This window comes from Esox lucius, chromosome 11, assembly GCF_011004845.1.
Source record: "Esox lucius isolate fEsoLuc1 chromosome 11, fEsoLuc1.pri, whole genome shotgun sequence".
Lineage (NCBI taxonomy): Eukaryota > Metazoa > Chordata > Actinopteri > Esociformes > Esocidae > Esox > Esox lucius.
The window spans coordinates 25,237,718-25,262,801 of record NC_047579.1 but is presented as its reverse complement, the minus strand read 5'-3'; the positions used below and the strand labels follow the sequence as shown (position 1 = coordinate 25,262,801).

The 25,084-nt window shown below is 45.2% G+C and overlaps 1 protein-coding gene across 8 annotated transcripts in view; it reads left to right on the top strand.

Moving 5' to 3' along the window:
- LOC105012910 (caskin-2) overlaps positions 1–25,084 on the top strand; it is a 71,650-nt gene that overhangs the window by 21,056 nt on the left and 25,510 nt on the right. For 7 of the 8 annotated variants that reach the window (XM_034295246.1, XM_034295244.1, XM_034295245.1 and 4 more), the window contains 5 exons: positions 1,375–1,426; positions 10,826–10,923; positions 11,660–11,805; positions 13,107–13,202; positions 20,743–20,873. In XM_034295246.1, coding sequence (XP_034151137.1) covers positions 1,375–1,426; positions 10,826–10,923; positions 11,660–11,805; positions 13,107–13,202; positions 20,743–20,873 — 523 coding nt within the window. Of the gene's footprint in view, positions 1–1,374; positions 1,427–10,825; positions 10,924–11,659; positions 11,806–13,106; positions 13,203–20,742; positions 20,874–25,084 lie in introns of those variants that run through there. The other variant, XM_034295251.1, reaches the window with a different exon arrangement.

The following is a 25,084-nucleotide window of genomic DNA, read 5'->3' as shown; positions in this document are numbered from 1 at the left end:
TGGGGGATGGAGACGCATCTGTAGCAGAAGATCAAAGGACGCGAGCTCTCCCTCCCTCTCGGTCCCTCTCTCTCTCTGCTTTCTGAAAAGTGTAATGTGTCCTGACCTGGTCGCAGAGGTCAGTCTGAGGTCAGAGGCTAATGAACTGCCCATGGAAACGGAGAGCAGGGGACAGATTTATGAGGGACCGTTTGTTTGGTGAGTGTGGGTTTGAGGCCTGGTGGGTGAGCCAGCTGATGTCTCCGGGTCTCCTCTAAAACCCTCTGTATGTCCATCTGGTCCAGGATCCAGTATGGCCTGTGCTGTCTGAGATACCGTGGGTTTGGGAACCCGTGCCAGGTTCGCCACGCAGCCCCTTTCCGTTACAACATTGCCTGTTGCTCATTTGATTTAGAGTGACTGACAGCAGCGAGTGCACACATTTTCCATACAGGCCCCACGTGAGTATCAAACCTAGAACCATGGCGTTGCCAGGGCAATGTTCTTTCCAAGTGGGCTACGTGGTACCCAATTAAAATTGGTATATTGTTTGTTTAAAAAGATTGTCAATATGGGCGTCCCTGCACATTTTGAGTTTTGATCATTTTTGCAGCATGTATGTAACAACTATTGCTAAAAACGTACCAGACCGTGCCTACAAAACTATTTTGAGTCCATTCATTTGAAAATATTATGTGCATGTGGGTCATTGAGTTCCGGGGGTGTTGGTGGGTCATTCAGTTCCGGAGGTGTTGGTGGGTCATTCAGTTCCGGAGGTGTTGGTGGGGTAATTCAGTTCCGGAGGTGTTGGTGGGGTAATTCAGTTCCGGAGGTGTTGGTGGGTCATTCAGTTTCGGAGGTGTTGGTGGGTCATTCAGTTTCGGAGGTGTTGGTGGGTCATTCAGTTCCAGAGGTGTTGGTGGGTCATTCAGTTCCAGAGGTGTTGGTGGGTCATTCAGTTCCAGAGGTGTTGGTGGGTCATTCAGTTCCAGAGGTGTTGGTGGGGTAATTCAGTTCCAGAGTAGTAGATGGTTCATTCAGTTCCAGTGGAGATTCATTCAGTTCCAGAGTACATGGCTTATTTGATTCTAGAGTAGTCAAAGGGACATTTGATTCTTGAGCAGATGTGTTATTCGGTTCCTTAGGAGTAGAGTGGCTATTTGGTTTTAGAAGAGTAGACCCTTTATAATGTTCCAGAGGGGTTTTTCAATAAATTACGGTTGTGCACCCTATGGGTTTTAATGAAATGTGTCCCTTGTGAGCAGAGGGATGTGGGTAAAACGAGGAGGGGCATTTTGAGGGTTTACATTTGCAATCGTTTGTCATAGTGCCACTTAGCCAATCAGCACAATGTATGTTCTAAAAATATACATGTTCTGTTTTGTGTTTTTGCAGAGTTGCTGGGCTCCACAAAGAGACTAAATGTCAACTACCAGGATGGAGACGGGTAAGTGTGAATCTCATTCCACTGTCATAAAGAGACAACCTCTGTCTGAACCTAGTAGTCAGTAGTGTCTAACCAATGGGCTACTATATCCCTACCTGGAATGTTTTAACAGTAGCTTGTAGGCCTAACACAGTATTTCCACTGTGTAGTTCCGATTAAAATGTGCCAAAATTTCAACCGGAATATATCTCGATTTGGCTCGTTATAAACATGCTTTAGTTTGCCACGACCTTTCACACAGTCAGCAAAAGTGAACTACTGTAGCTGTTAATTGTGTCTGGAGGAGTTGAGGTGTCACTGCTGAAAACGCTAATTTAGATGTTGTTTTTACTGTTCCTTCTCGCCCCAAATGCCGCTACACCACAGTCTACTAACCTCCCAGTCAACCCTGTCTGTCTGCCAGTAGAAATGCTGACTAAAATGGTTCCCCCTTTGCTTATTAGCATAGCTGCAGTCACTCCTCATCTATTTTTCTCTTTGTGGAAGGAGTGAAGGAGGGATCAATCATTTGGTTCTTCTAACTTTCTGAGTTTCCTCTGTTTCCTCTCACTTGGTCCGTTCTCACAGGGGGGTGGGCTTTAGGTTTCTATTGCAAGATATTTTTGTCAGCTGCTAGAGTCATACTGATTTAAAAATCTCTTAGTATCTGAGAGAATAGTCCCACATTGATGAGCGTGGTATGTTCCCTTGGTGCAATGGGATTGAGAAACTTTTCAACAAGTTTCTTAATCCCTATAGAGTGAAGTAGTCAGGACGTCTGTCATGCAAACTTTGACTCCAGTTGGACTCTCTGACTCTGTCAGTTTAGACAAATCACAGACAATGTATCCCCACATACTTAGAACTTCCAGCTCTGGATACACAGTCCCACATCCAGGCAGGCAGCCCCTCTGCAGAAACCCCTGGTGCCCCCTCTAAATCAACAGAGTAACAAAAGTAGAGACGAGCAAAGACAACACTGGGAAACCTTTAGATAAGCCGTGCCCCTGAGAGGGCTGTAAAACAGGACGTTGGCATGCCCTGGTTCTACTCATGGTTTAGCTTGGTATGCATCTTCTCCAACCCCCTCTTCATTCTTTGTCAGCTCTTTCAAGGGCCAGGCGGGGTGCGGGGGGGGGGGGGGGTGGTCAGAGGCGGAGCCTGACGGGTCAGGGGTCGGGATTGAGGGGCGCCTGGCGTAGAGGGCGGGACTGTGACCAATTTGATAGGAGTGTTTACAAAAGCAGCCGCACAATTCGACGCAGTGTTGACAGCCAGCTGGGATTCTACGCCACAACTCCACAGAGCAGGAACATGCCTTGAATCAGAGTCGGAAGCTTGATGAGGATATCTGGGGCTCAACATTAGCATGTCAGAAGAGTGCTAATTTGTTCCTTACTGTGTGTGTGTGTGTGTGTGTGTGTGTGTGTGCTAATGGCCTATGTGAGTACGTGGAATCTCAAGTGGAGGAAAAGGTCCTTCATTATTCATCAGTGCTGCTGGCACTGCTCTGCTTTGCTCTGTAGCATTACAGTCAGACTCACGGCTTATAAGCCAACCAAACTACTGCAGGAACCAGGCCCTCTTATCACAACATCAGTCTACCCCTCCTATAGCTCAGTCCAGCGCACCACGTCTTCATCTGTAGGTATCATCCATTAGGCTGACTTGGCTGATCACTCATATAGCTATAATTTAGGCTGTTTTTGACAATCGTTTTCTAGTAGGTTCTTTTTTTGTTGGGCAATCATGGACATTTTTCTAGCTCTTTTGGCAGAAGGGAAAGGGATATGACTAGGCTCTCTAGTATGTGCATTACATGGCATTCAGGTGAAGACCTGTGTGAGAGGATGATGAAAGGTTCTTAGTCAACCCAATTACTGTAGGCGTGGGCACGGTTCATAGTGCTCACTAAAGCCTGTCTTAACTCAGCTCACACAACTGTTATGAAGAGTTTTGTCCGTTTCTGCCAGGCAGAACAGACGCTGGTGGAACAATCGCTGGCGCTGGAACTAGTTATTTATTTATTTTCATCTCTGCGAGACAAATTAGTATTTGAGCCTTTGCTGACTTTTCCAGTGGCCTGATGGTCTGTGCTTGTGGTGCGGTTTCCATGGCAATGCGCTGTGGAATGGCGCAGCCTGACTGGCCGTGCCAGTGTGTGGGGGACAGCTCGGAGCCCTCTGGCCTCATTTATCAAAAGGGCATGCGCACTTTTTTTTTTTGTCTGAACCTCGAGTGCGCTACTTTTCTTGCAAAGGTTGGTATTCATCAGGTTTGAACTTGACAAGAAAGTGTGCGTATTTTCATTCCAACCTCTCAGGCCATACGTGGGCAATAACTTTAGTGATTATACTGTTGGACTGCAAGCAAATGTTATTTTAGCAGATATGTAAGTGTTTCAATTAAGTTTAAATTATTGTAACGGAAACATTAAAAAGTTGATATAATTGATAATTTACTGTTGGTAAAGAGATTACATTAGCTGATTTCAATGTTGTATTTAAATAGAAAATAAAAAATCTACATCAATCTCATTCAGCCAAACATAGGATCACAATATACTCACAGGGTCTGTTTAAAGCCAGTGCATCATAATCTGTAAAATGTTTCCATGGTAGTGTGGGCTTATTTACAGTATTTGATACACTGCCGATTTTGCAGGTTTTCCCACTTACAAAGCATGTAGAGGTCTGTAATTGTAATCATAGGTACACTTCAACTGTGAGTGAATCCAGAAAATCACATTGAATGATTTTTTTAAGTAATTAATTTACATTTTATTGCATGACATAAGTATTTGATACATCAGAAAAGCAGAACTTTATATTTGGTACAGAAACCTTTGTTTGCAGTTACAGAGATCATACGTTTCCTGTAGTTCTTGACCAGGTTTGCTCACACTGCAGCAGGGATTTCGGCCCACTCCTCCATACAAACCGTCTCCAGATCCTTCAGGTTTTGGGCAATAAGGACTTTCAGCTCCCTCAAATATTTTCTATTGTGTTCGGGTCTGGAGACTGGCTAGGCTACTCCAGGACCTTTAGATGCTTCTTACGGAGCCACTCCTTAGTTGCCCTTGCTGTGTGTTTTGGGTCGGTGTCATGCTCGAAGACACAGCCACGACCCATCTTCAATGCTCTTACTGAGGTTGTTGGCAAAGATCTTGCAATACATGGCCCCATCCATCCTCCCCTCAATATGGTGCAGTTGTCCCGTCCCCTTTGCAGAAAAGCATCCCCAAAGAATGATGTTTCCACCTCCATGCTTCACGGTTGAGATGGTGTTCTTGGGGTTGTACTCATCCTTCTTCTTCCTCCAAACACGGCGAGTGGAGTTTAGACCAAAAAGCTCTCTTTTTGTCTCATTAGACCACATTACCTTCTCCCATTCCTCCTCTGGATCATCCAGATGGTCACTGGCAAACTTCAGACGGGCCTGGACATGCGCTGGCTTGTGCTGCAGGATTTTAATCCATGACGGCGTAGTGTGTTACTAATGGTTTTCTTTGAGACTAAGGTCCCAGCTCTCTTCAGGTCATTGACCAGGTCCTGCCGTGTAGTTCTGGGCTGATTCCTCACCTTCCTCATGATCATTGATGCCCCACGAGGTGAGATCTTGCATGGAGCCCCAGACCGAGGGAGATTGACCTTCATCTTGAACTTCTTCCATTTTCTAATAATTGCGCCAACATTTGTTGCCTTCTCACCAAGCTGCTTGCCTATTGTCCTGTAGCCCATCCCAGCCTTGTGCAGGTCTACAATATTATCCCTGATGTCCTTACACAGCTCTCTGGTCTTGTCTTGAGGTTGGGGTCTGTTTGCTTGAATGTGTGGACAGGTGTCTTTTATACAGGTAACGAGTTCAAACATGTGCAGTTAATACAGGTAATGAGTGGAGAACAGGAGGGCTTCTTAAAGAAAAACTAACAGGTCTGTGAGAGCCGGAATTCTTACTGGTTGGTAGGTGATCAAATACTTACGTCATGCAATAAAATGCAAATTAATTATTCAAAAATCATACAATGTGATTTTCTGGATTTTTGTTTTAGATTCTGCCTCTCACAGTTGAAGTGTACCTATGATAGACCTCTACGTGCTTTGTAAGTAGGAAAATCGGCAGTGTATCAAATACTTGTTCTCCACACTGTACATACAAACTGTTTAAATTTGCATTTAGTATTGCAGAATGTGCAACCAGTTTTTGACACTTTTAGACAGCGGCATGGGTATTTAATAAAAAAGAAATACCGCCAAATATTTCATTATTTTCGAAAGTTTTACCATTTATTTCTCCTCATTGTTGTGATAACCTGTAGGCCATTTCTTTGGAGTTGCTGCTTTATTGAATAGGGATGTGACAATCGTCCAATTCCCTTAATCAGGCATTTACTTAAAACGTAAAGAAAAGAAAATATTTTTAAAATGCCAACACGGTGTAACACTAGCAGGTAGCAGGTAGCAAGTTATCAGCAGGTAGCTTGCTAGCAAGCTATTCTAAACAACACTTAGCTAAAATGTGTTATAACTTACTGCCTGAACATCCTTCAGGGTTAGCATGGCCACCTCCAGAAGGTCTCTTCACAGAGCATGGGAATGAGCCTCTGATCAGTAATACACGGTCATTTTCCTGGACCGACATCCAGGTTGTGGAGGGCTGCCTGTTTACAGTGATGAAATGGATCCCATAACTGTTGGCGTTGCCGTGTTATTACCATAAGAGCACCAATTAATGTTGTTTTGCCTGTGGTGTAATCTCTCTACCAGCACAACTATACTTTCTGGCTCAATCGAAACAACTACTAGAGCACCGTGGCTAATGGGTTCACACAGACATGCCATGGGATGAATGGGGACAGATTTGTCGGGTCGGTCTTCTCTATTTTTAAACGTACTGCTGTTGAAGTGCTGGGTTGAGACGAGACTCGACCATTCTGTGGACGTCAGTCGTATAAGTCATTCAAACACTGCGGCGGCCTACACATTTAGCATCTTTTGTTTTCTTGTGACTGAGTGCTGTAATAAAATCTAAAGGTGCTTCAACAAAGTATTATTTTAAGGGTGTGCACACTTATGCAACCAGGTTATGGTAAGGTTTTTATTTTTCATTTTTCCCCCTCAAAGATTTCAGTTTGTTTTTCAATGGAATTGTTCACTTTATAGGTCACATTAAAAATGGAAAAAGTTCTGACATGATTTATCTTTGTCTCATTCTTTTACATTTTCACAGGGGTGTGTAGACTTGTTATATCCACTGTACATCGAAACAGGATATTACAGTTGGGTTTTGCCTTTCAGTTCCACTTTATGCTAATGCCAGCTATTTCATGCCGGCCGGCTGATGCTAGCTTGTTATTGACAGTCAGATTCTGTGAGTTCAGGAAATTCCGAATCGGTATCGGCAATGAAAAAGTGGTAGCGGTGGACCCGTCAAAAACCGGCAGTTACTCTTCCTGGGGTCCACACAACACACAGAACATCACATAATACCCACCGTTTATGTACAATTAAGTCACAAAGACAACCTGCATTTAATAGTCTGTCATTCAAGCTTGAACAAATGGGTTCAATTTCAAGTTACACCTGGGTGACAGCATCAGCACAGAAGCTGAGCAAATGTCATCCTAGACTTCCCCGAATGGGCCCGAATCTCCTAATCTTATTTCTTCTGTAACCTGTTCATGAATATAAAGCGTAAGGAAGAACACTGCTCTGTTTCCAACCTGCTGCAGCTGTGTGTTCTTTAGAACAGCTCCCTGTGGTGGGTAAGAGGGGTGTGCGTGTCTGTGTGTGTGTGTGTCGCTGCGTGCCTGTCTGTGTGTGTGTGTGTCGCTGCGTGTCTGTGCATGCTTTGGTGTGTTTTTTTGAAAGGCTGCTTTTTCAAGTGAAATAAAACGGCGTGCCTGAACATGCGCTTGTAAAGAACTCCTTGTATATCTTTTCAGTCCTACGAAATCCATTGACTCCTAAAAGGAACACGAGTAAGATCCCAAAGGCACCAAAAGGCCTCGCCTTACCAGTGCTATAGATACGGGCAGGTTTAAGTCTCACGTTCCCCAACCATTTCATCTCCATACTATATGCAGGTATGCCGTCCCTAGATGGCCACGGGCAGGCCACTCCGGCAGCCTGAGACGATAAGCGCCCCCAGACATTTAAGGAAGTTAGCCTCTGACCTCTGTGACGCCCGCCAGTGACCCGTCCCAGCCAGCGGCAAGGTAGACAGACAGTGGATTGGCCGGGCCGGGTCCCACTGGGCAATGGGACACTGTCAGATGGAATGTCATTCAACCGGATGGTGCTGTGGGCCAGGCTCACTCCTGGTCACCCTGTCCCTGGTCTGGCTTCAGAGCTCTGTGTGTGTGTGTCTTTGTCTGTCTCTGTCCTGAAATACCCCCCCCCCCCCACTCTCACCGGAGCTGTGAGGTCACAGAGCCCCTTGTTCCCTTGCCTACCACAAGGAGGGCGCATCGGAGTGGGAGGTTGAGGAGGACGGACCGGGGAGGGGTGGTGGAGAGGAGAAGACAGACCTGGTGGCTTTGAACACAGAGCCTTTTCAGCAGTGTTCTCCGCCGCTGCTAGGGGGAGAACACGGGGGGAGAGCTGAAGGGGAGGACAGAGGAGGGATTGTTTAGCACCGGCCTCTCGCCTCCTTTTCCCTCTCCTGACGTCCCTCTTTCAGGGCTGGGCCCGGCCCCCTGAGTGACATAATACCCCCTTCACCACGCGGCCCTAAATAGACCCTGCTGCATTAGGACCGGGAACAGAGAGTGGAGCCCCGCCGCCGTGGAGGGAGGATTGGCTGGGTTAAGTGGCCCCCGAGGCGGACCTACGTCACCGCGTTTTCACATGGTCCGAGAGGCCTCTCAGCCTGGTCTCGGACTCTTCTCAGCGATGGGGCGTCGGCATTGCCGAGACTCGGAGGACATCCACGCGAGACACGGGGCTCCCGCTTGGTCCAGGCCCCAGCAGCTGGTTTTATTCACGCAGAAGATCCATGTCATTTCCCCCGTTCGTCTGGTCTGCCCTACTTAAGCTTGTCTCCTCAGACTGCGTTTCAGTGTCAGGAAGCCCTAGAGTGCGGCTTACTGAAACTCTGTTATTTTAATATGCTGACACATGATAAGATCAGACTATGGTGCTGTACAGATACTCGGGGGGGGGGGGGGGGGAGGAGGAAATTAACTGATGAGCCTCCTGGTAACGGATCACATTTACGGGTTAGCGTTGCGTTCTCACACTTGGCTGCTTCCTGTTTACAATGTGGAAAGGTACCCGGGTCTTTGTCTTCGTCGTGTCCTCCGTAGACTGGACTGGAGACGGTCTGTCATTTCATAACCACCCGCAGATGAACGTGCTTGATTTCACCGTCCCGATCGTTAGCCCGTTTGATTTAACAGTCCCGATCCTTAGCCCGTTTGATTTCACCGTCCCGATCGTTAGCCCGTTTGATTTAACAGTCCCGATCCTTAGCCCGTTTGATTTCACCGTCCCGATCGTTAGCCCGTTGGATTTAACAGTCCCGATTGTTAGCCCGTTTGATTTAACAGTCCCGATCTTTAGCCCGTTTGCGGTGCTGTCTTCCCTCGTGCATCCATTTGTAATGTCAGATTAGTTTTATCGCCTCCCAGACAAGCTGCTGGTTTGTGCGGAGGGATTACAGTCCCCCCCCGTCGTCTCCTCCCCCCTCAACGCCATTACTCCCTGAGAAGCTCCTGGCGCTGTCTGTTTTTTGTTGTATTTGTGCCCCCATACATCCTCCCTTCATATAACAGAGGGGCAGGAAATAACGGGAACACTAACTGAGGCACCCCCCCACCCCCAGAACTCACAGACCAGGGCGGGTGTAATCTCTCTGTCGGGTTAGTTATGGTTCGGGGCTGTCGCCACACTTACTGTACGTTCTGACTGTCTGGGAGCTTCCTGTTCTCCTGTCTGCCGCGTGTCTGCGGCCTGATGACTGGGCCGGGATTGCCGGGGCGGGTGCGCTGGTGGGTGTGTATGAAAAGGAGATTTATATCCTCGGTGTTTGGACTGGGTGGTGATGTCGGAGGCCGTTCTGTTGGTGTGATCCTCATCGAGCCAGTTTTAACATGTCTGTAGCAAATTGAGCTAGGAAACTCTCATTCTAAAGACTACAATGTCTAGTTTTGGGGGAAAGGGTTTTGTTTCATAGAAGTCGTACATTTTCCGAGGTTTTTTCTCCAGCATATTAACATGCATATTTTCTTTACCAAAATACACCCTGTTTAAATGTTGTCTTCATTTTATAAAATTTTACTTTACAAAAACCTAAGTACGACACAAAATATATACTTGTAGTTTGTTTACGATAATGACTGCAATGCTGGTTGAGGTTTATTGAACTCTATGATTTATCAAGTCTATGATCTCAGTGATCAAATTTATATAATTGAGATTGAGAGTTACTGTTCCTCACCATACACAATAGATTTGCACTGAAAATCAAACCCTACCCTAACCATAAACCTAACCCCTAAGACCAAAATAGTCCCTAAAACCAAACTAGTCATTCTAGAAGTTAGAACCAGAAAAGATGTCCTCAGTATTTTGGTTGTTTTACTTCTGTACACTTGTCAGGACTTTTGAGGAATTCTGGTTCTGTCTAGTGCTGCAAGAGCACACATACACACCACACACCCACGTGTGTCATGACAGTCATAAAACCTGATGGGGGGAGCATTAAACCCTCCCTCCTAGACAGCTTGGGGGTTTAATTTCGGATTTACTACCTCCCCCCTCCTCCTGAAACCAGATAAAGACGAACAACACAGAGAAAGAGGAGGAGGATGTTGGGGGGGGGGGGTCTGGTCCTGATTGAGCCGAAGCCTCCAGCTCCATACTCTTTCCTGTTACTCACTTCTCCTGGGGTGTAGTGAGTCCTCTTCCGAACAGGCGTGTCTCAAAACGCCGCCCTCATCCCAGAGCCGGGCGCTGGTTGGGCCCGGCTGGCTCTGTGTTGTGGCCTCTTTCTACTATGGCGATAGGGGTTTTTCCATTCACTTTACGGTCAGATCACATGCAGACTAATTGAATCCTCAGTAGTGACAGGAGGAGCGTGTGACTTTAACAGGGCTGTTACTGGGCTCTGTGTGGCCGTCTGGGCGCCGGGTGGTTCAGGGTGCCCGTCAATAGCAGTGACGTGGGCCGCTAACGGTCCCATTTCCCTTCGTTGTCTCTCTCCCTCGCTTGTTTAGCTGCATCTACCGTTTTCAACTATGTCTCTGTTACGCCACTCCAGTTCTTCTCTGTGCTCTGTACTGTCTCTCTCTCTCTCTCACCCCCCCCCCCCCTTCCCCATCATCCCATTCGGTTCTCCCCCTTCCTTCATTCCGTCCTTCCCATCCTCCTTCCTATCGTCCCTCTCTCATCCCTCTCTGTGTGTCGTTGTGCTCCTCAGGTTTTCAGCGCTGCATCATGCGGCTCTCACCGGAACAACGGAGTTGCTGGCGATGCTGCTGGAGGCCCAGGCCGTTGTGGACATCAAAGACAGCAATGGTGAGACGGCCCCCTCCCTGTTCTCCGGGCCGCTAGAAAGACAGCAGGCCTCCCAGAGAGGATCTCAGTCAGCACAAACATAATCTCTGACTGTCAGTGGCTCACCGTCTTGTGATTTCTTGTTAGCGTGTACATCCAGAGTTCAGATCAAACCGTCTTCCTTAAATGGGTATTGTCTGAGCTGTTTGCATTAGTGACGCATCACACTGTCTTGTGATTCTGCAGCGTTTCAGCATGTACGTTCTACTAACTCTGTCTAGTCTTGTGATCTCATGTCCTCCCTGTGCAACCCCTCTGTCGGCCCGTCCCCTCTGTCGGCCCGTCCCCTCTGTCGGCCCGTCCCCTCTGTCGGCCCGTCCCCTCTGTCGGCCCGTCCCCTCTGTCGGCCCGTCCCCTCTGTCGGCCCGTCCCCTCTGTCGGCCCGTCCCCTCTGTCGGCCCGTCCCCTCTGTCGGCCCGTCCCCTCTGTCGGCCCGTCCCCTCTGCCTGCCCGTCCTCTCTGCCTGCCCGTCCTCTCTGCCTGCCCGTCCTCTCTGCCTGCCCGTCCTCTCTGCCTGTCCGTCCTCTCAGCCTGCCCGTCCTCTCCAGCCTGCCCGTCCTCTCCAGCCTGCCCGTCCTCTCAGCCTGCCCGTCCCCTCTGTCGGCCCTTTCTCTCAGCCTGCCCGTCCTCTCCGCCCTGCCCGTCATCCCACCCTCTCCCCAACAAAGTATGACCAGTCCTGGATGTCCCCCTGCAGGTATGCGTCCTCTCCACTATGCGGCGTGGCAGGGCAAGTCCGACTCAGTCCTCATGCTGCTCCGATCCGGTGCGGGAGTCAACGGCGTCTCCCAGGACGGACACATCCCCCTGCACCTGGCCGCACAGTATGGACACTACGACGTGGTCAGTGCCCACAGGCCCTTACAGAGCAGGCGTGGCTCCGTCAGGGCTACACTCTTAGACGAGGTGTTACCAAGAGGCAGGATGAGGGCTGTTAAGTGTGTGATGATGATGAGGGGGATTCCGGAGGTGGGGGGTGATCAGGTTTGGGAGGATTAGGGGCCTTCACTTTGTCCCCCCCCCGCCCCCCTTCTCCCCCCATCGTTAATGGATCTCTTAACAACACATAGAGTGATGAAAGAACAGCTGTTTGTTTAAGGTTCGGGCTTTATGTGATACTGCTGGGAGATTACTGAGGAACCAGCCTACAAACATTGCCATGTTTCATTAGTCAATGATGATTGTTTTCAAGGCCTATTTCTAACACGTTGCGTTTTGAAAAGCCTTTATCGGTGTTTGTAAACGATTACCAGTGAGTAGTCCTGGGTATTCCCTGAGCCGAATGAACGGGCTGGCTGGAGTGTCAGATTCCCATTAAAAAATGTGTCCTTGGTGTCGTAACCATGCGATGTATTAGGCCGGCCTTGGACACTGCAACACCAGGTGCTGATGGAAACATCTTACGTCATCTCCCTGGCTTGCAATACTATCTGCATGACCACATCCACATAAACAAGCCCCACATACTCCCCTATGGCCCTGTTTCTCTGTAAAATACATGAGGGCTTCTGACTGGATATACTCTATGTATGTCGTTTTTGTTCATTCCTGTGTTAGTTCGTGTTCATACGCCTGCTTTATGAAGTGCCACCTGCTAGAGGTTACACAAGCAGGCAACCATTAGCTAATGTTATTAGAGCACTCTGGTGTTCAAGAGGAAGTTAATTTACAAATGAATAAAGGTCTGACATAAAAAAGGGTTCATCGTAATTTAGGGGCTATTCCTGATTTAATTAGCGAAAGTATGTGAGTTTGTTCTTATTAACTAGCTATTCATTGGCTCACTGATAACTCACTAATAACAATTAACCCTTTTTTAATGTTTGGCAGTTATCTGTTTGCGCTCCTAAATTCGCCTCGTCTTGAATACCACAGCTGGCTGCTGTAGCCTGAAATCAACGGTGAATGACTGGCTGTGATGCCTGGTGCAGTGTGTTGCTGAGCTACAATTTAAACTAGCTTTGGGCAGTAATTTGTCTGACAACCCTATCGCTAACCACTGTAAATAAACTGGTGTAGCGGTTCTCACATGTCGGATGCATGATGACAAGATGGGAGTTGTGTACCTCCAATCAAATAAATTGGTGCATTCGTATCTACATCGGTGTGTTTTTGACTTCTGTCTGTCTGTTGGTGTTTCTCAGTCTGAGATGCTGCTGCAGCATCAGTCCAACCCCTGTCTGATCAATAAAGCCAAGAAGACACCCCTAGACCTGGCCTGTGAGTTTGGCAGAGTTAAGGTAAGACTGTGTGTGTGTGTGTGTGTGTGTGTGTGTGTGTGTGTGTGTGTGTGTGTGTGTGTGTGTGTGTGTGTGTGTGTGTGTGTGTGTGTGTGTGTGTGTGTGTGTGTGTGTGTGTGTGTGTGTGTGTGTGTGTGTGTGTGTGTGTGTGTGTGTGTGTGTGTGTGTGTGTGTGTGTTTGTGTGTGTGTTCCCCCATTGCAGCTGTGTGTAGGTGCTGTGGTTTTAACCGTGTAGGACCATCAGTGGTTACAGTTGGTCAAATACAATCCCTTTGGAGAACACTACAGTCATGGCCCAAAACATGTGTCCTATTTTCTATTGAATGTAGGGTTAAAATGATTTGCACATCTTTGCATTCTCTTTTTATTTCCATTTTACACAGCGTCAAGTCTTTTTTTGCAAAACGGGGTTGTAAATCAGAAAATAAACAGAAATGGCATTGATGATAGGGCTGCACAATATTGACAAAAATATATTTTTTTGCTAGACATTGCGATTTTACTTGCAATATGATAAACAACAATTAACATGTCCATTTGATGTGGTTTAGAGCACATCTAAATAATATGTGACTGGCCCTGTTATTTCCTTATGTCTCAGTGAGCTCTTCTCATATTTAGTGACACTTGTAAATGAGCAAAGGGATTATTGACCAGGACGACAGAAGTCGGGGTTTGTGTGGTTCGACAGTACCCCTGCCTCAGCGCCTCCAAAATAAAATACAAAGTAAAATATTCAAAGTAATGCATAGTTGGAAGTATTTTGTCTGAACATGTAAACCGAATAAATACAGTTGCGCTACTGTTGGGAACAAATTCAATTCAGTGGAAAATGAGTAGGGTACAGCTTAAAATGCACATTCAAATAATTTTGTTAGGACGTTGTGTTTAGTGTATATGCCTACGGCCTATATATTTTATCGGAAAGCATATAGGTTAATCTAATTGTTTTTCAGCGTTTATTTTTTACTGTTATATATTTTTATGATTACTAATGAAGTTACTGCATTTTTCACGTCTGTTGCAAATGTCTCCAACCTGCTTTTTCAAAAGGGATGATCCACTTTTGTGAATGTTTATAGCCTGTAGGCAATGTTTTTTTGTTAGAATAATTTTGTTAGGTCATTTTCTTTTGTTCTATAGGCTAGTTTTCCACTTTTGCTATGGACTAATAAATATAAAATTACCTGTTGTTGATCAATTCATCATTAATTGGTATGACTGCATATTTAGAGTTAAATTATGTCTTTAGTACTAATATGCCCATTAAAATAGGAAATCCTGCACCCCCGTCATAAAACCGTTCCACCGCCTCTGATTATTGATGATTATTTGGCTGGGCTGGGCTGGGTTTGGGATTTATTTTTGGGTTTGTCAAGAGACTTCTTCCACATGCATTATTCATGCAAGTCCCTGTGGCACTGTCTCAGGCCCCTGTGGCGCTGTCTCAGGCCCCTGTGGCGCTGTCTCAGGCCCCTGTGGCGCTGTCTCAGGCCCCTGTGGCGCTGTCTCAGGCCCCTGTGGCGCTGTCTCAGGCCCCTGTGGCGCTGTCTCAGGCCCCTGTGGCGCTGTCTCAGGCCCCTGTGGCGCTGTCTCAGGTGTTGAAATAAGTTTGTTGTGTTGCCACGTGTTGTTCCAACCACCGTCTAACAGGTTTTGCATATTACATTAATTTGTGACATCACTCTGGAAACCGAAATATTTATAAACAACAGAAGATTAATAATTTTTCGGCACCAAATCATCCCTAGTCTCTCATTGTCCTCTGGGTTCATTTTTTTCATCGCTCCTCTTCCTCTCCCTACTCCTTCACAGTACACTCTATTGGAGATATACAGCTGGACATTTGAATTGTAAATGTTTATTGTACTAAAATAGCAAAACATACTGGAGGACATGTTGTAAGAGCGCTTGTAGATGTTTTGACTGACACAATCATGCCGTTCGCTTGCCAGGCTCCAACCTTTTTTAATAATAATTATTTGTAATTAGGACAAATGGATTCTGGGAACCAAGTCCTAATAAATGTTATACAAATACAAATATCATTATAGCAAGGAGGGCACACCAGTAAAAATATTTTAATAATTTATACAAATGAAATAAAAAGCCAAAATCGCAGCTTTCTGCATGTTAGAAATTTAAAATATTCAAACCGCGATTAATTATGATTTTGCTTAATCGTGCAGACCTAATTAACAAATCGATTAATACATTTTACTCAACATTATTTATCAGAGTTTGTTTGAAAAATACCGTCCAAAAGGCGCTTCCTACAGTCGTAGATGAGCTTCCAACACCTCTGTCAGTTTGGCCCACCTTTCTTCAAGTTTCTCCAGTTTCCACAGAGGGTTTCTTCTCTCAGCTGTTGTTTTTAGGTCTCTCCTTAAGTTTGCAATGGGATTCCGACTTGGACTCATTGCTGGCCGCTTCAGAACAGTCCAGGTCATTGTCCTGCTCGAAGACCCATGATGTTTGACAGAGACACCTTTCTGACAATGGCTTTGACATTGTGCCCTGGTATTCTCCTGATTTCATGATGCCACGTTCAAGGAACCCACCCAGTACCAGAGGCAGCAAAGCAACTCCAGAACATCACTGTACCTCCACGTTTCACTGTGGGGAAGGTGTTCTTTTCTTAAGAGGTGTCATTTTGTTGTCGGTTAACATAGAGTTGATGTGCATTATTAAAAAGCTTTCATTTGGGCTTTAATTCTCCCAGAAAGACTGTTTCATGTTCAGATGTGTTTTGGCAAATTTCAACCAGTCTTATCAGGTCCTCCTAGGTCTCCTATCATATAACCCCCTTTCATTGAATTGGAGATAGATGGTGTAAGTTGAAACTGTTGTATCTTGTGAATGAAGGTCAGCTTGAATCTGTGTCAATGGATAGGGGTGTTTTCACCATTCAAACAATCCTTTACTTGAATCCTCCATTAGTTTTTCCTTAGCGGCCACGTCCAGGGAGGATGACTACAGTAGCAAGGGCCTTAAACTTCTTGATAACATTATGTACTGTGGAAACAGGAACATCAAGGTCTCTAGTGATGGACTTGTAGCCTTGAGATTGTCCAAGCTTGGCTAATATCCTCTGTCTGACCTCCTCAGACAATCCTCTGGTTTACTTTTTCTTCTCCACGTTCATTGTGATACACAAAGAACAAAAATAGGGGAATTAGTCCTTTATTTTCTTTTTAAACCCATTGAATTAATGATTGTGATATTGCAGGCACCTGCAAGTTAAATTCCAAAATAAAGGGTTAGGGTTTACTTGACATCAAAATATTGTTACCTATTTAAACAAGGTGCCAGTTGTATTATCTAGGCTATTTTAGGATTTCTACACTGTATGAGCTAGAGACATTATTCAAACTTTAAAACTGATTTTGATTGTCTGACGGTGTGCATCTAACCAAAGCACTGGTGCCAATCCAATTGCCAATGTTGTTTATCAACCCCCACAGGCTGTTTGGCTTCCACTGGGCCTAGGGTTCTTGTTACAATCAACGGCAATATGAACGTTACCAGTCACAGGACATTTCATCCAAAAAACTGGTTGCCTAAGTAAATGACCCCAGGCACATTAAAAAGGCACATTAGAAATCCATTAAAAAATATATATATTCACCACAAAATTAACATTTTGCAATGGCCCTATCTCAATATCTCAATGGCCTATCTCAATTTCATCCTGTCTAACCTGAGCTAGCCGCTTCATATTACTAAAGGAAAGCTAACCACCTAATAGCCTACAATGCTAAATTCAAAGTTTTATTTAATATTCTGCTGATTCTGTGTTTTCTGTGGGTAATTCATGTGGGTAATTCATGTTGATTTATCATTTGTGATGTTTGAATATAGTCTTCTAGCTGTAAATACTGAAATATGTAAATCATATATAAATCAAACGTTGGCACCTTTGTGCGTGCTGATTCTTTCACTCAAGCACATTCTCTTCTTTCTCTCTCTCCCTCTTTGCTCTCAGTGGTTCTTGTTTTTCTCTCCCCCCTTCCTCTCGGTTTCTTCCTCCTCTTCTTACATAAACATTCACAGGCTCATTCTCTCACACTCTCCATCTCAAATGTACATTTTGTTGCAGCAGCTATGGTCAGTTGGGCAGTTTAGGCCTGCACCATTGAACTAATTTAGCTGTTTAAGACACAGATTTCACTCTGATTGCACAATAGCCTTGTATGTGACTTTGTCAGCTCCAATAGCCCTTTAAACACCATGGAGATTGTGTGAGTGGATTTCAATGGCTGTGCCTAAGACAAGAAGCACCGTAGCAGCATTTAGTTGGATAGGAGAAAGTGAAGTCAAACCAAGGGAAGTAGAAGTGTGCACACATTTTACTACCCTGTGGGGACACCATTCTACAACCCTGTTTCCAAAAAGAAACAGAATACAATGATGTGCAAATCATTTGTCCCTACATTTACTTGAAAATAGTACAAAGACATCATATCAAATGTTGAAACTGAGAAATGTGTTTTTGGAAACTTACATACCCCCAAACAAATACATGTCCATTTTGAATTTGATGCCAGCAACACGTTTCAAGAATGTTGGGATAGGGGCATGTTTACCACTGTGTTACATCACCTCTTCTCTTAACAATAGTCTGAAGTGTTTGGGAACTGAGGAGACCAATTGCTGTAGTTTTGAAAGTGAAATCTATTCCCATTCTTGCTTGATACAGGATTTCAGCTGCTCAACAGTTAAATCACTCCTTTTGTTGTATTTTGTGTTTTATAATGCGCCAAATGTTTTCAATGGGCAAGTCACCCATGCCATGTGCACTAATGCACCCCCATACCATCACGGATGCTGGCTGTTGGACTGTGCACTGATAACAAGCCGGATGGTCCCTCTCCGACTAGAGGACACCGTGTCCATGATTCCCAAAAATAATTTCAAATGTTGATTCGTCAGACCACAGGACTGTTTTCCACTTCGCCTCAGTCCATCTTAAGTTAACTCTGGCCCGGAGAAGGTGCTGGCATTTGGATCTTGTTTATATCTGGTTTCTTTGCATGGTTGACTTTTAACTTGCATTTGTGGATGCAGCAACAAAGTTCACAGGCAGTGGTTTTCAGAAGTGTTTCTGAGCCCATGCAGTGATTTCCAATAAAGAATTGTGTCTGTTTGTTGAAGAATCGTGTCTAATGCAGTGCCGCCTGAGGGCTCAAAGATCACGGCCATCCAATATTGGTTTTTCGGCCTTGTCCCTTGCAGACAGAGATTTCTCTGGATTTTTTCAATCTTTTAATTATATTATGGACCATAGAATGAGATCCCCAAAGTCTTTGCGCAGTCTTTCACAGACTGGTGAACCCCTCTCCATCTTTACTTCTGAAAGACTCATCCTCTTTGGAATTATCTTTTTATACCCAATCATGTCACTGACCTGTTGCCAGTTAACCTAATTAGTTGTGAGATGTTCCACCAGGTTCTTTTTTCCATTAAACCACCTTTCCAGTCTTTTGTTGCCCCGTCCCAGCTTGTTGCTGGCATCAAATTCAAAGCGGGCATATGTTTTTCAAGGAACAATAAACATTTACAGTTTCAACCTTTGATATGTTCTCTCTTAACACTTTTTTTTTTCCATTTTACATAGCGTCCCAACTTTTTTGGAAGCAGGATTATAGATCTAATTCAAATCATGTCTTCTTGAACCCTACCCTAAATTAATACATAACCCTAAATTTACTTTAAATTTAACTTAACCCTAACATAATTCTTACCTTGATCGGCTTACCCCAACAACTAACACCTAAGCCTTTTTCCTAGTTTTTAGTTTTATCTTTGTGGCAATTTTTGGTCCTCCTAAATGTAATACGTGGACAAAGCCACTCCCCTGTACTGGTAGGAAAATCCCCCCATCTTTCAGTCCTCTTCATCAGGATGTGGTCTGGAGTGGACTTATTGGCAGGTTACTGAGAGCTGGGTTGGTCAGCGGCTTTGTTTTTGTCTGCGTGTTTGGCTACAGTAAGAGTTAGCCTGTAAGTACTATCCTCCCCACCGAATTGATTTAAATTTCACTGGGATATCTTTAGCGTGCTGACACAGGCTCTGCCATCCAATGACCTCTCTGTGGTGTGGGTGCGTGTGTTTGTGTCTGGGCATCAGCTGCTGTGTTGGGGTGCCACCAGGGTGTGGCAGGTGCAGCTGGTCTTGGCCTCTGCTTTGCTATTTTTCTCTCTCTGCTTCTCTCGACCTCTCCCTCTCGCCATATACATTTCATTTTAATATGTAATATGTAATACCTGCTGAGCTCCAGAGGTCCAGCTGCAGCTATCCAGTGAGAGTTGTGGTGTCATCAAGATTGCGGGCCAGATGACGGTGTCGTCCGGTGTGTGGGCTAGATGTCGGTGTCATGCGGTGTGTGGGCCAGATGACGGTGTCGTCCGGTGTGTGGGCCAGATGACGGTGTCGTCCGGTGTGTGGGCCAGATGACGGTGTCGTCCGGTGTGTGGGCCAGATGACGGTGTCGTCCGGTGTGTGGGCCAGATGACGGTGTCGTCCGGTGTGTGGGCTAGATGTCGGTGTCATGCGGTGTGTGGGCCAGATGACGGTGTCGTCCGGTGTGTGGGCCAGATGACGGTGTCGTCCGGTGTGTGGGCCAGATGACGGTGTCGTCCGGTGTGTGGGCCAGATGACGGTGTCGTCCGGTGTGTGGGCCAGATGACGGTGTCGTCCGGTGTGTGGGCCAGATGACGGTGTCGTCCGGTGTGTGGGCCAGATGACGGTGTCGTCCAGTGTGTGGGCCAGATGACGGTGTCGTCCGGTGTGTGGGCCAGATGACGGTGTCGTCCGGTGTGTGGGCCAGATGACGGTGTCGTCCGGTGTGTGGGCCAGATGACGGTGTCGTCCGGTGTGTGTGGGCCAGATGTCGGTGTCGTCCGGTGTGTGTGGGCCAGATGTCGGTGTCGTCCGGTGTGTGTGGGCCAGATGTCGGTGTCGTCCGGTGTGTGTGGGCCAGATGACGGTGTCGTCCGGTGTGTGGGCCAGATGTCGGTGTCGTCCGGTGTGTGTGGGCCAGATGACGGTGTCGTCCGGTGTGTGTGGGCCAGATGTCGGTGTCGTCCGGTGTGTGTGGGCCAGATGTCGGTGTCGTCCGGTGTGTGTGGGCCAGATGCCGGTGTCGTCCGGTGTGTCTGGGCCAGATGCCGGTGTCGTCCGGTGTGTCTGGGCCAGATGCCGGTGTCGTCCGGTGTGTCTGGGCCAGATGCCGGTGTCGTCCGGTGTGTCTGGGCCAGATGTAGGGGCTGCTTACTGTCATTAGCTCATACTCACCTTGCGGCCCACCTCCCAGCTACTAAGATCATATAACACTCCTAAAACTGTCAAGTGTGTGTGTATATGTGCATGTCTTGGCACAGCTGCAGTCTATACTCATCACACGCATCTCTCCTTCTCCCTCTCTCACTTTCTACCTCTCCCTTATTAATTTTCACTTTCCTTTTCTGCTCTCCGGTCTTTCCTGACGTTGTAAACTTCTTCCTGACTCGTTGACCTCCCTCCCCCTGCTCTACTTAGGTGGCCCAGCTGTTGTTGAGCAGTAACATGGTGGTGGCTCTGTTGGAGGGCGATAGGAAGGAGCCCACGGACTCGGCCTTCAACACGCCGCTGCACCTCGCTGCACGCAATGGGCACAAGGACATCATCCGGTAAGTTCTGTTGTTGAAAGGGGGTGAATTTGAATGTGACCAATGTGTGCATAGCTCGTCTGGTGTACATACAATGTATTGTTGTGTATGTCATGCATTGATTTGCATATACTGTTTGTTTATGCTGTATATACCCACTGGTAGTTTCACAGATGCAGACAGATATTAAAACACCCTTGCTCTTTTTGTTAATAGTTCACTACAGTATTCCTTTTAAGGCAGGGGTTTCCAAACTTTTCCACCTGGCCCCTTATTTTACATTTGATAAATCAGCAATTCAAATTTGTTGTTTGTTTCTATTTATATTTTTGTTGTATTTTTGTGTTTACTTTTTTCAGCAGAATTGTTGTATAGCTGGCTGTCTGTCTGGCAGCAATTAACTGACAGTGATGTTTGGTTTTGTTGGTAAGACAGCTATGTCCTACCAACACAGCTGACATTGTGTTTAGTGGGTTTGCCTAAAAGGGGCATTTTGTAGAATTTTTACATTATAATATCAGAAAATCCCCATAATATATTGTATTTGCAGTAATAGTGGAATGATAGTGTTTCACAATATTCATTCACAAGAAATATTTTTTGTTGTATATTTAATTGCATCCTCATGCTGAATTTCTATTGGTCAAATGGAGCCGCTGCCCCCTTTTCTCCTCCAGTGGCATCACTATGACAAACGGCTGCCACTCCTCAAACGATGGCAGACCTTCTGGCTGCTAACAACCTGTTCACTCAATTTCTGTTCAAGTGATGGAAGTCACGGTCAGTACGATTTCGGAACCGTGGAAAAACAAAACATGCTAAACTATTAGTTAGCAACCAGGAACCCAAATCTAACATTAGCAAGACTAAGAATAATGTCAAACTCTGAGTTAGCTCTTTTTGGAACAGGTAATTCTATTTTTCACATAGTTTTTCGGAACGTCATTCTCTATCGGGCATTGGTGCGGGACCACTTTCTGACCGGTGAGTAATTGCAAAATGCTGTTATTGTTTTTTTTACTGAAATAAATCCAGCCTATTGCATGCTTTAAATACCGTGGTAAAGGGCAAAGTTTCTAACTTCAAAATAAAATAAGATGCTTGGCATTTTCTTTTTTCACTTTACCCGAATCGTACTGGACATGACTTACAATTTTCTGTACGTACCAAACCGTGACTTCTGCATATCGTTACACCCCTACAGGGTAGGGAGTCATTGTGCCATCTACAGTATCTCACAAAAGTGGGTACACCCCTCACATTTTGGTAAATACTTCATGTGACAACACGGAAGAAATGACACTTTGCTACAATGTAAAGTAGTGAGTGTACAGCTTGTATAACAGTGTAAATTTGCTGTCCCCTCAAAATAACACAACACACAGCCATTAATGTCTAAACCGCTGGCAACAAAAGTGAGCAATGCTGGCAGCACTCATACGTCTATTTCCTAAAGACAACCTCTGGATATGACACTGAGCACGTGCACTCAACTTCTTTGGTCGACCATGGGCGAGGCCTGTTCTGAGTGAAACCTGTCCTGTTAAACCACTGTATGGTCTTGGCCACCGTGCTGCAGCACAGTTTCAGGTTCTTGGCCATCTTCTTATAGCCTTTGCCATTTTTATGTAGAAAACAATAATTTTTTTCAGATCCTCAGAGAGTTCTTTGCCATGAGGTGCCATGTTGAACTTCCAGTGACCAGTATGAGGGAGTGTGAGAGCGATAACACCAAATTTAACACACCTGCTCCCCGTTCAGATCTGAGACCTTGTAACACAAACGAATCACATGACACCGGGGAGAGAAAATGGCTAATTAGGCCCAATTAGGACATTTTCACTTAGGAGTGTACTCACTTTTGTTGCCAGCGGTTTAGACATTAATGGCTGTGTGTGAGTTATTTTGAGGGGACAGCAAATTTTCACTGTTATACAAGCTGTACACTCGCTACTTTTCATTTTTTCAGTATTGTCACATGAAAAGATATACTCAAATATTTTAGGGGTGTACTCACTTCTGTGAGATACTATAAGTAGCTTTTTTAAATATTTCTCATTTTTAATTTGAAGTTGTGTAGTTAATAGTTAATCAAAGCTATGATTATTTTTCTGTAATGTTGAAAATCTATAACCAGGCATCCAGAAGTTTTTATTTAATTATTTCAAAATCAAATTTAATGTCAAATTATTTAATAAAACTGCAAGGGTGTCTATATATTTGTCCCCATCTGTTTTTAGGGTCCTGGGCCATTTACCTCCTATACTATTTATTCTGCCTTCACTGCAGAAACAGCTGTGATGAATCATCACTGGTCAGTACAAGTCTGGAAAGTGTGATTGAACAGCCCCGAGGTGACTGGGCACTAAAACAGGTTAACACTGGTGATGATCTGGAACATGTGTGCTGGGATAATGTGTCCCATGGACCACCCCTTTCTCTCATCCCCTCCTCACTTTTACATTTTTACATTTAAGACATTTTGCAGATGCCCTTAACCAGAACAAATAAAATGACTGATATGCATGAATTTCATACATGTTCCTACTTTTTCATACTGGTCGCCCGTGGGAATCAAACACTTCGTGTTATGATACATCTTGAATTTGGCCTCCACCAAAAGTAGCGAGTCTGGATGACCAGTTTTCAGCAATGGAGAATGTATCCAGATTAGCAGCCAGAAAGCACTGGTTTCATACCCTCTGGTTTTGCCTGTTGAAAAGCCAGTTACCTTTGCCTAAGGTTGTGTCCTACAAATAAACAACCATGTCTGCCAAAATAATAGGCTGTGAGCTAGTGCAGTCCCTACTGTTCCGAAAGCTTTGACCAAGTGTTGTTTCAATCAATGTTTCAAGGATATCTTGGTAAGCTGACTGAGAAGACATTGTCATTTGCATCTCGATCTGGGAAGCATTTAGGGTTAACTGCTTTGCTCAGGGACAGAACGATAGAGGCTGACGCATTCAAATAGACCCTAGACAATATTAAACCAGAATGAAAGTCGATTGAATGTTTTCTACTTTTTAACCAAAGCTATAACCTATTACAGCAAAATAATTACATTTGAATGCTGAACTACTTAACTGACTCCCTCACAATGTTCTTTGACTCAGATCCCTAAAAATGTATGAGTGAAGAAATCATCAGTGGTGGCTCCATCCAATATGTATGCATAAATCAGGCTGACACATTGCGGTAGCAGACACCCTGTTCACTCTGATCACTGCCGGACAGAGGGATGGAGGACTCGCTGCCAACAGAAAACACTGTGAAAACAGAAAGATCCTAAGAGAGAGAGAGAGAGAGAGAGAAAACAAGACAAACACAGAGAGTTTTAGAAACATTGTGTTTATTACGTCTTTCTTATTTTCCACCTGCTTGGCAATGTTTGGGAGGTTGACATATGTTTCCCATGCCAATCAAGCCCTTTCAAATGAAATTGAATTGAGAGACACACTGAGAGAGAGAGAGACATTCTAGTGTCAGGGTGTCTTTCTGCCAGTGTGACCCAGATCTGTCAGTCTTCCCAGTGAGACGTGACTGAATGCAGATCTGTGAGTCCGTTGTAATGGGCACCAAACAGTTTAGGAGCTCTATTAGTGATGTTGTGGTCTGTCTAGATCTGCGACACACCTCTCTTGCTGTTACTCATATTGTAGTCAAGATCTGTGATACACCTCTATGTTCTTATTAGTCATATTGTAGTTTAGATCTGTGATACACCTCTATTTTCTTATTAGTCATATTGTAGTCTAGATCTGTGATACACCTCTATGTTCTTATTAGTCATATTGTAGTCTAGATCTGTGATACACCTCTACGTTCTTATTAGTCATATTGTAGTCTAGATCTGTGATACACCACTACGTTCTTATTAGTCATATTGTAGTCTAGATCTGTGATACACCGCTATGTTCTTATTAGTCATATTGTAGTCTAGATCTGTGATACACCTCTATTTTCTTATTAGTCATATTGTAGTCTAGATCTGTGATGCAGCTTTCTTCCTGTTGGTCATATTCTAGTCTAGATATGTGACTCACCTCTTCCTGTTGGGAATATTCTAGTTTAGATTTATGAATGACTCACCTCTTCCTGTTGGTCATATTCTAGTATAGATTTATGAATAACTTACCTCTTCCATACCATACCATCTTCTTCCGCTTATCCGGGGCCGGGTCGCGGGGGCAGCAGTCTAAGCAGGGATGCCCAGACTTCCCTCTCCCCAGACA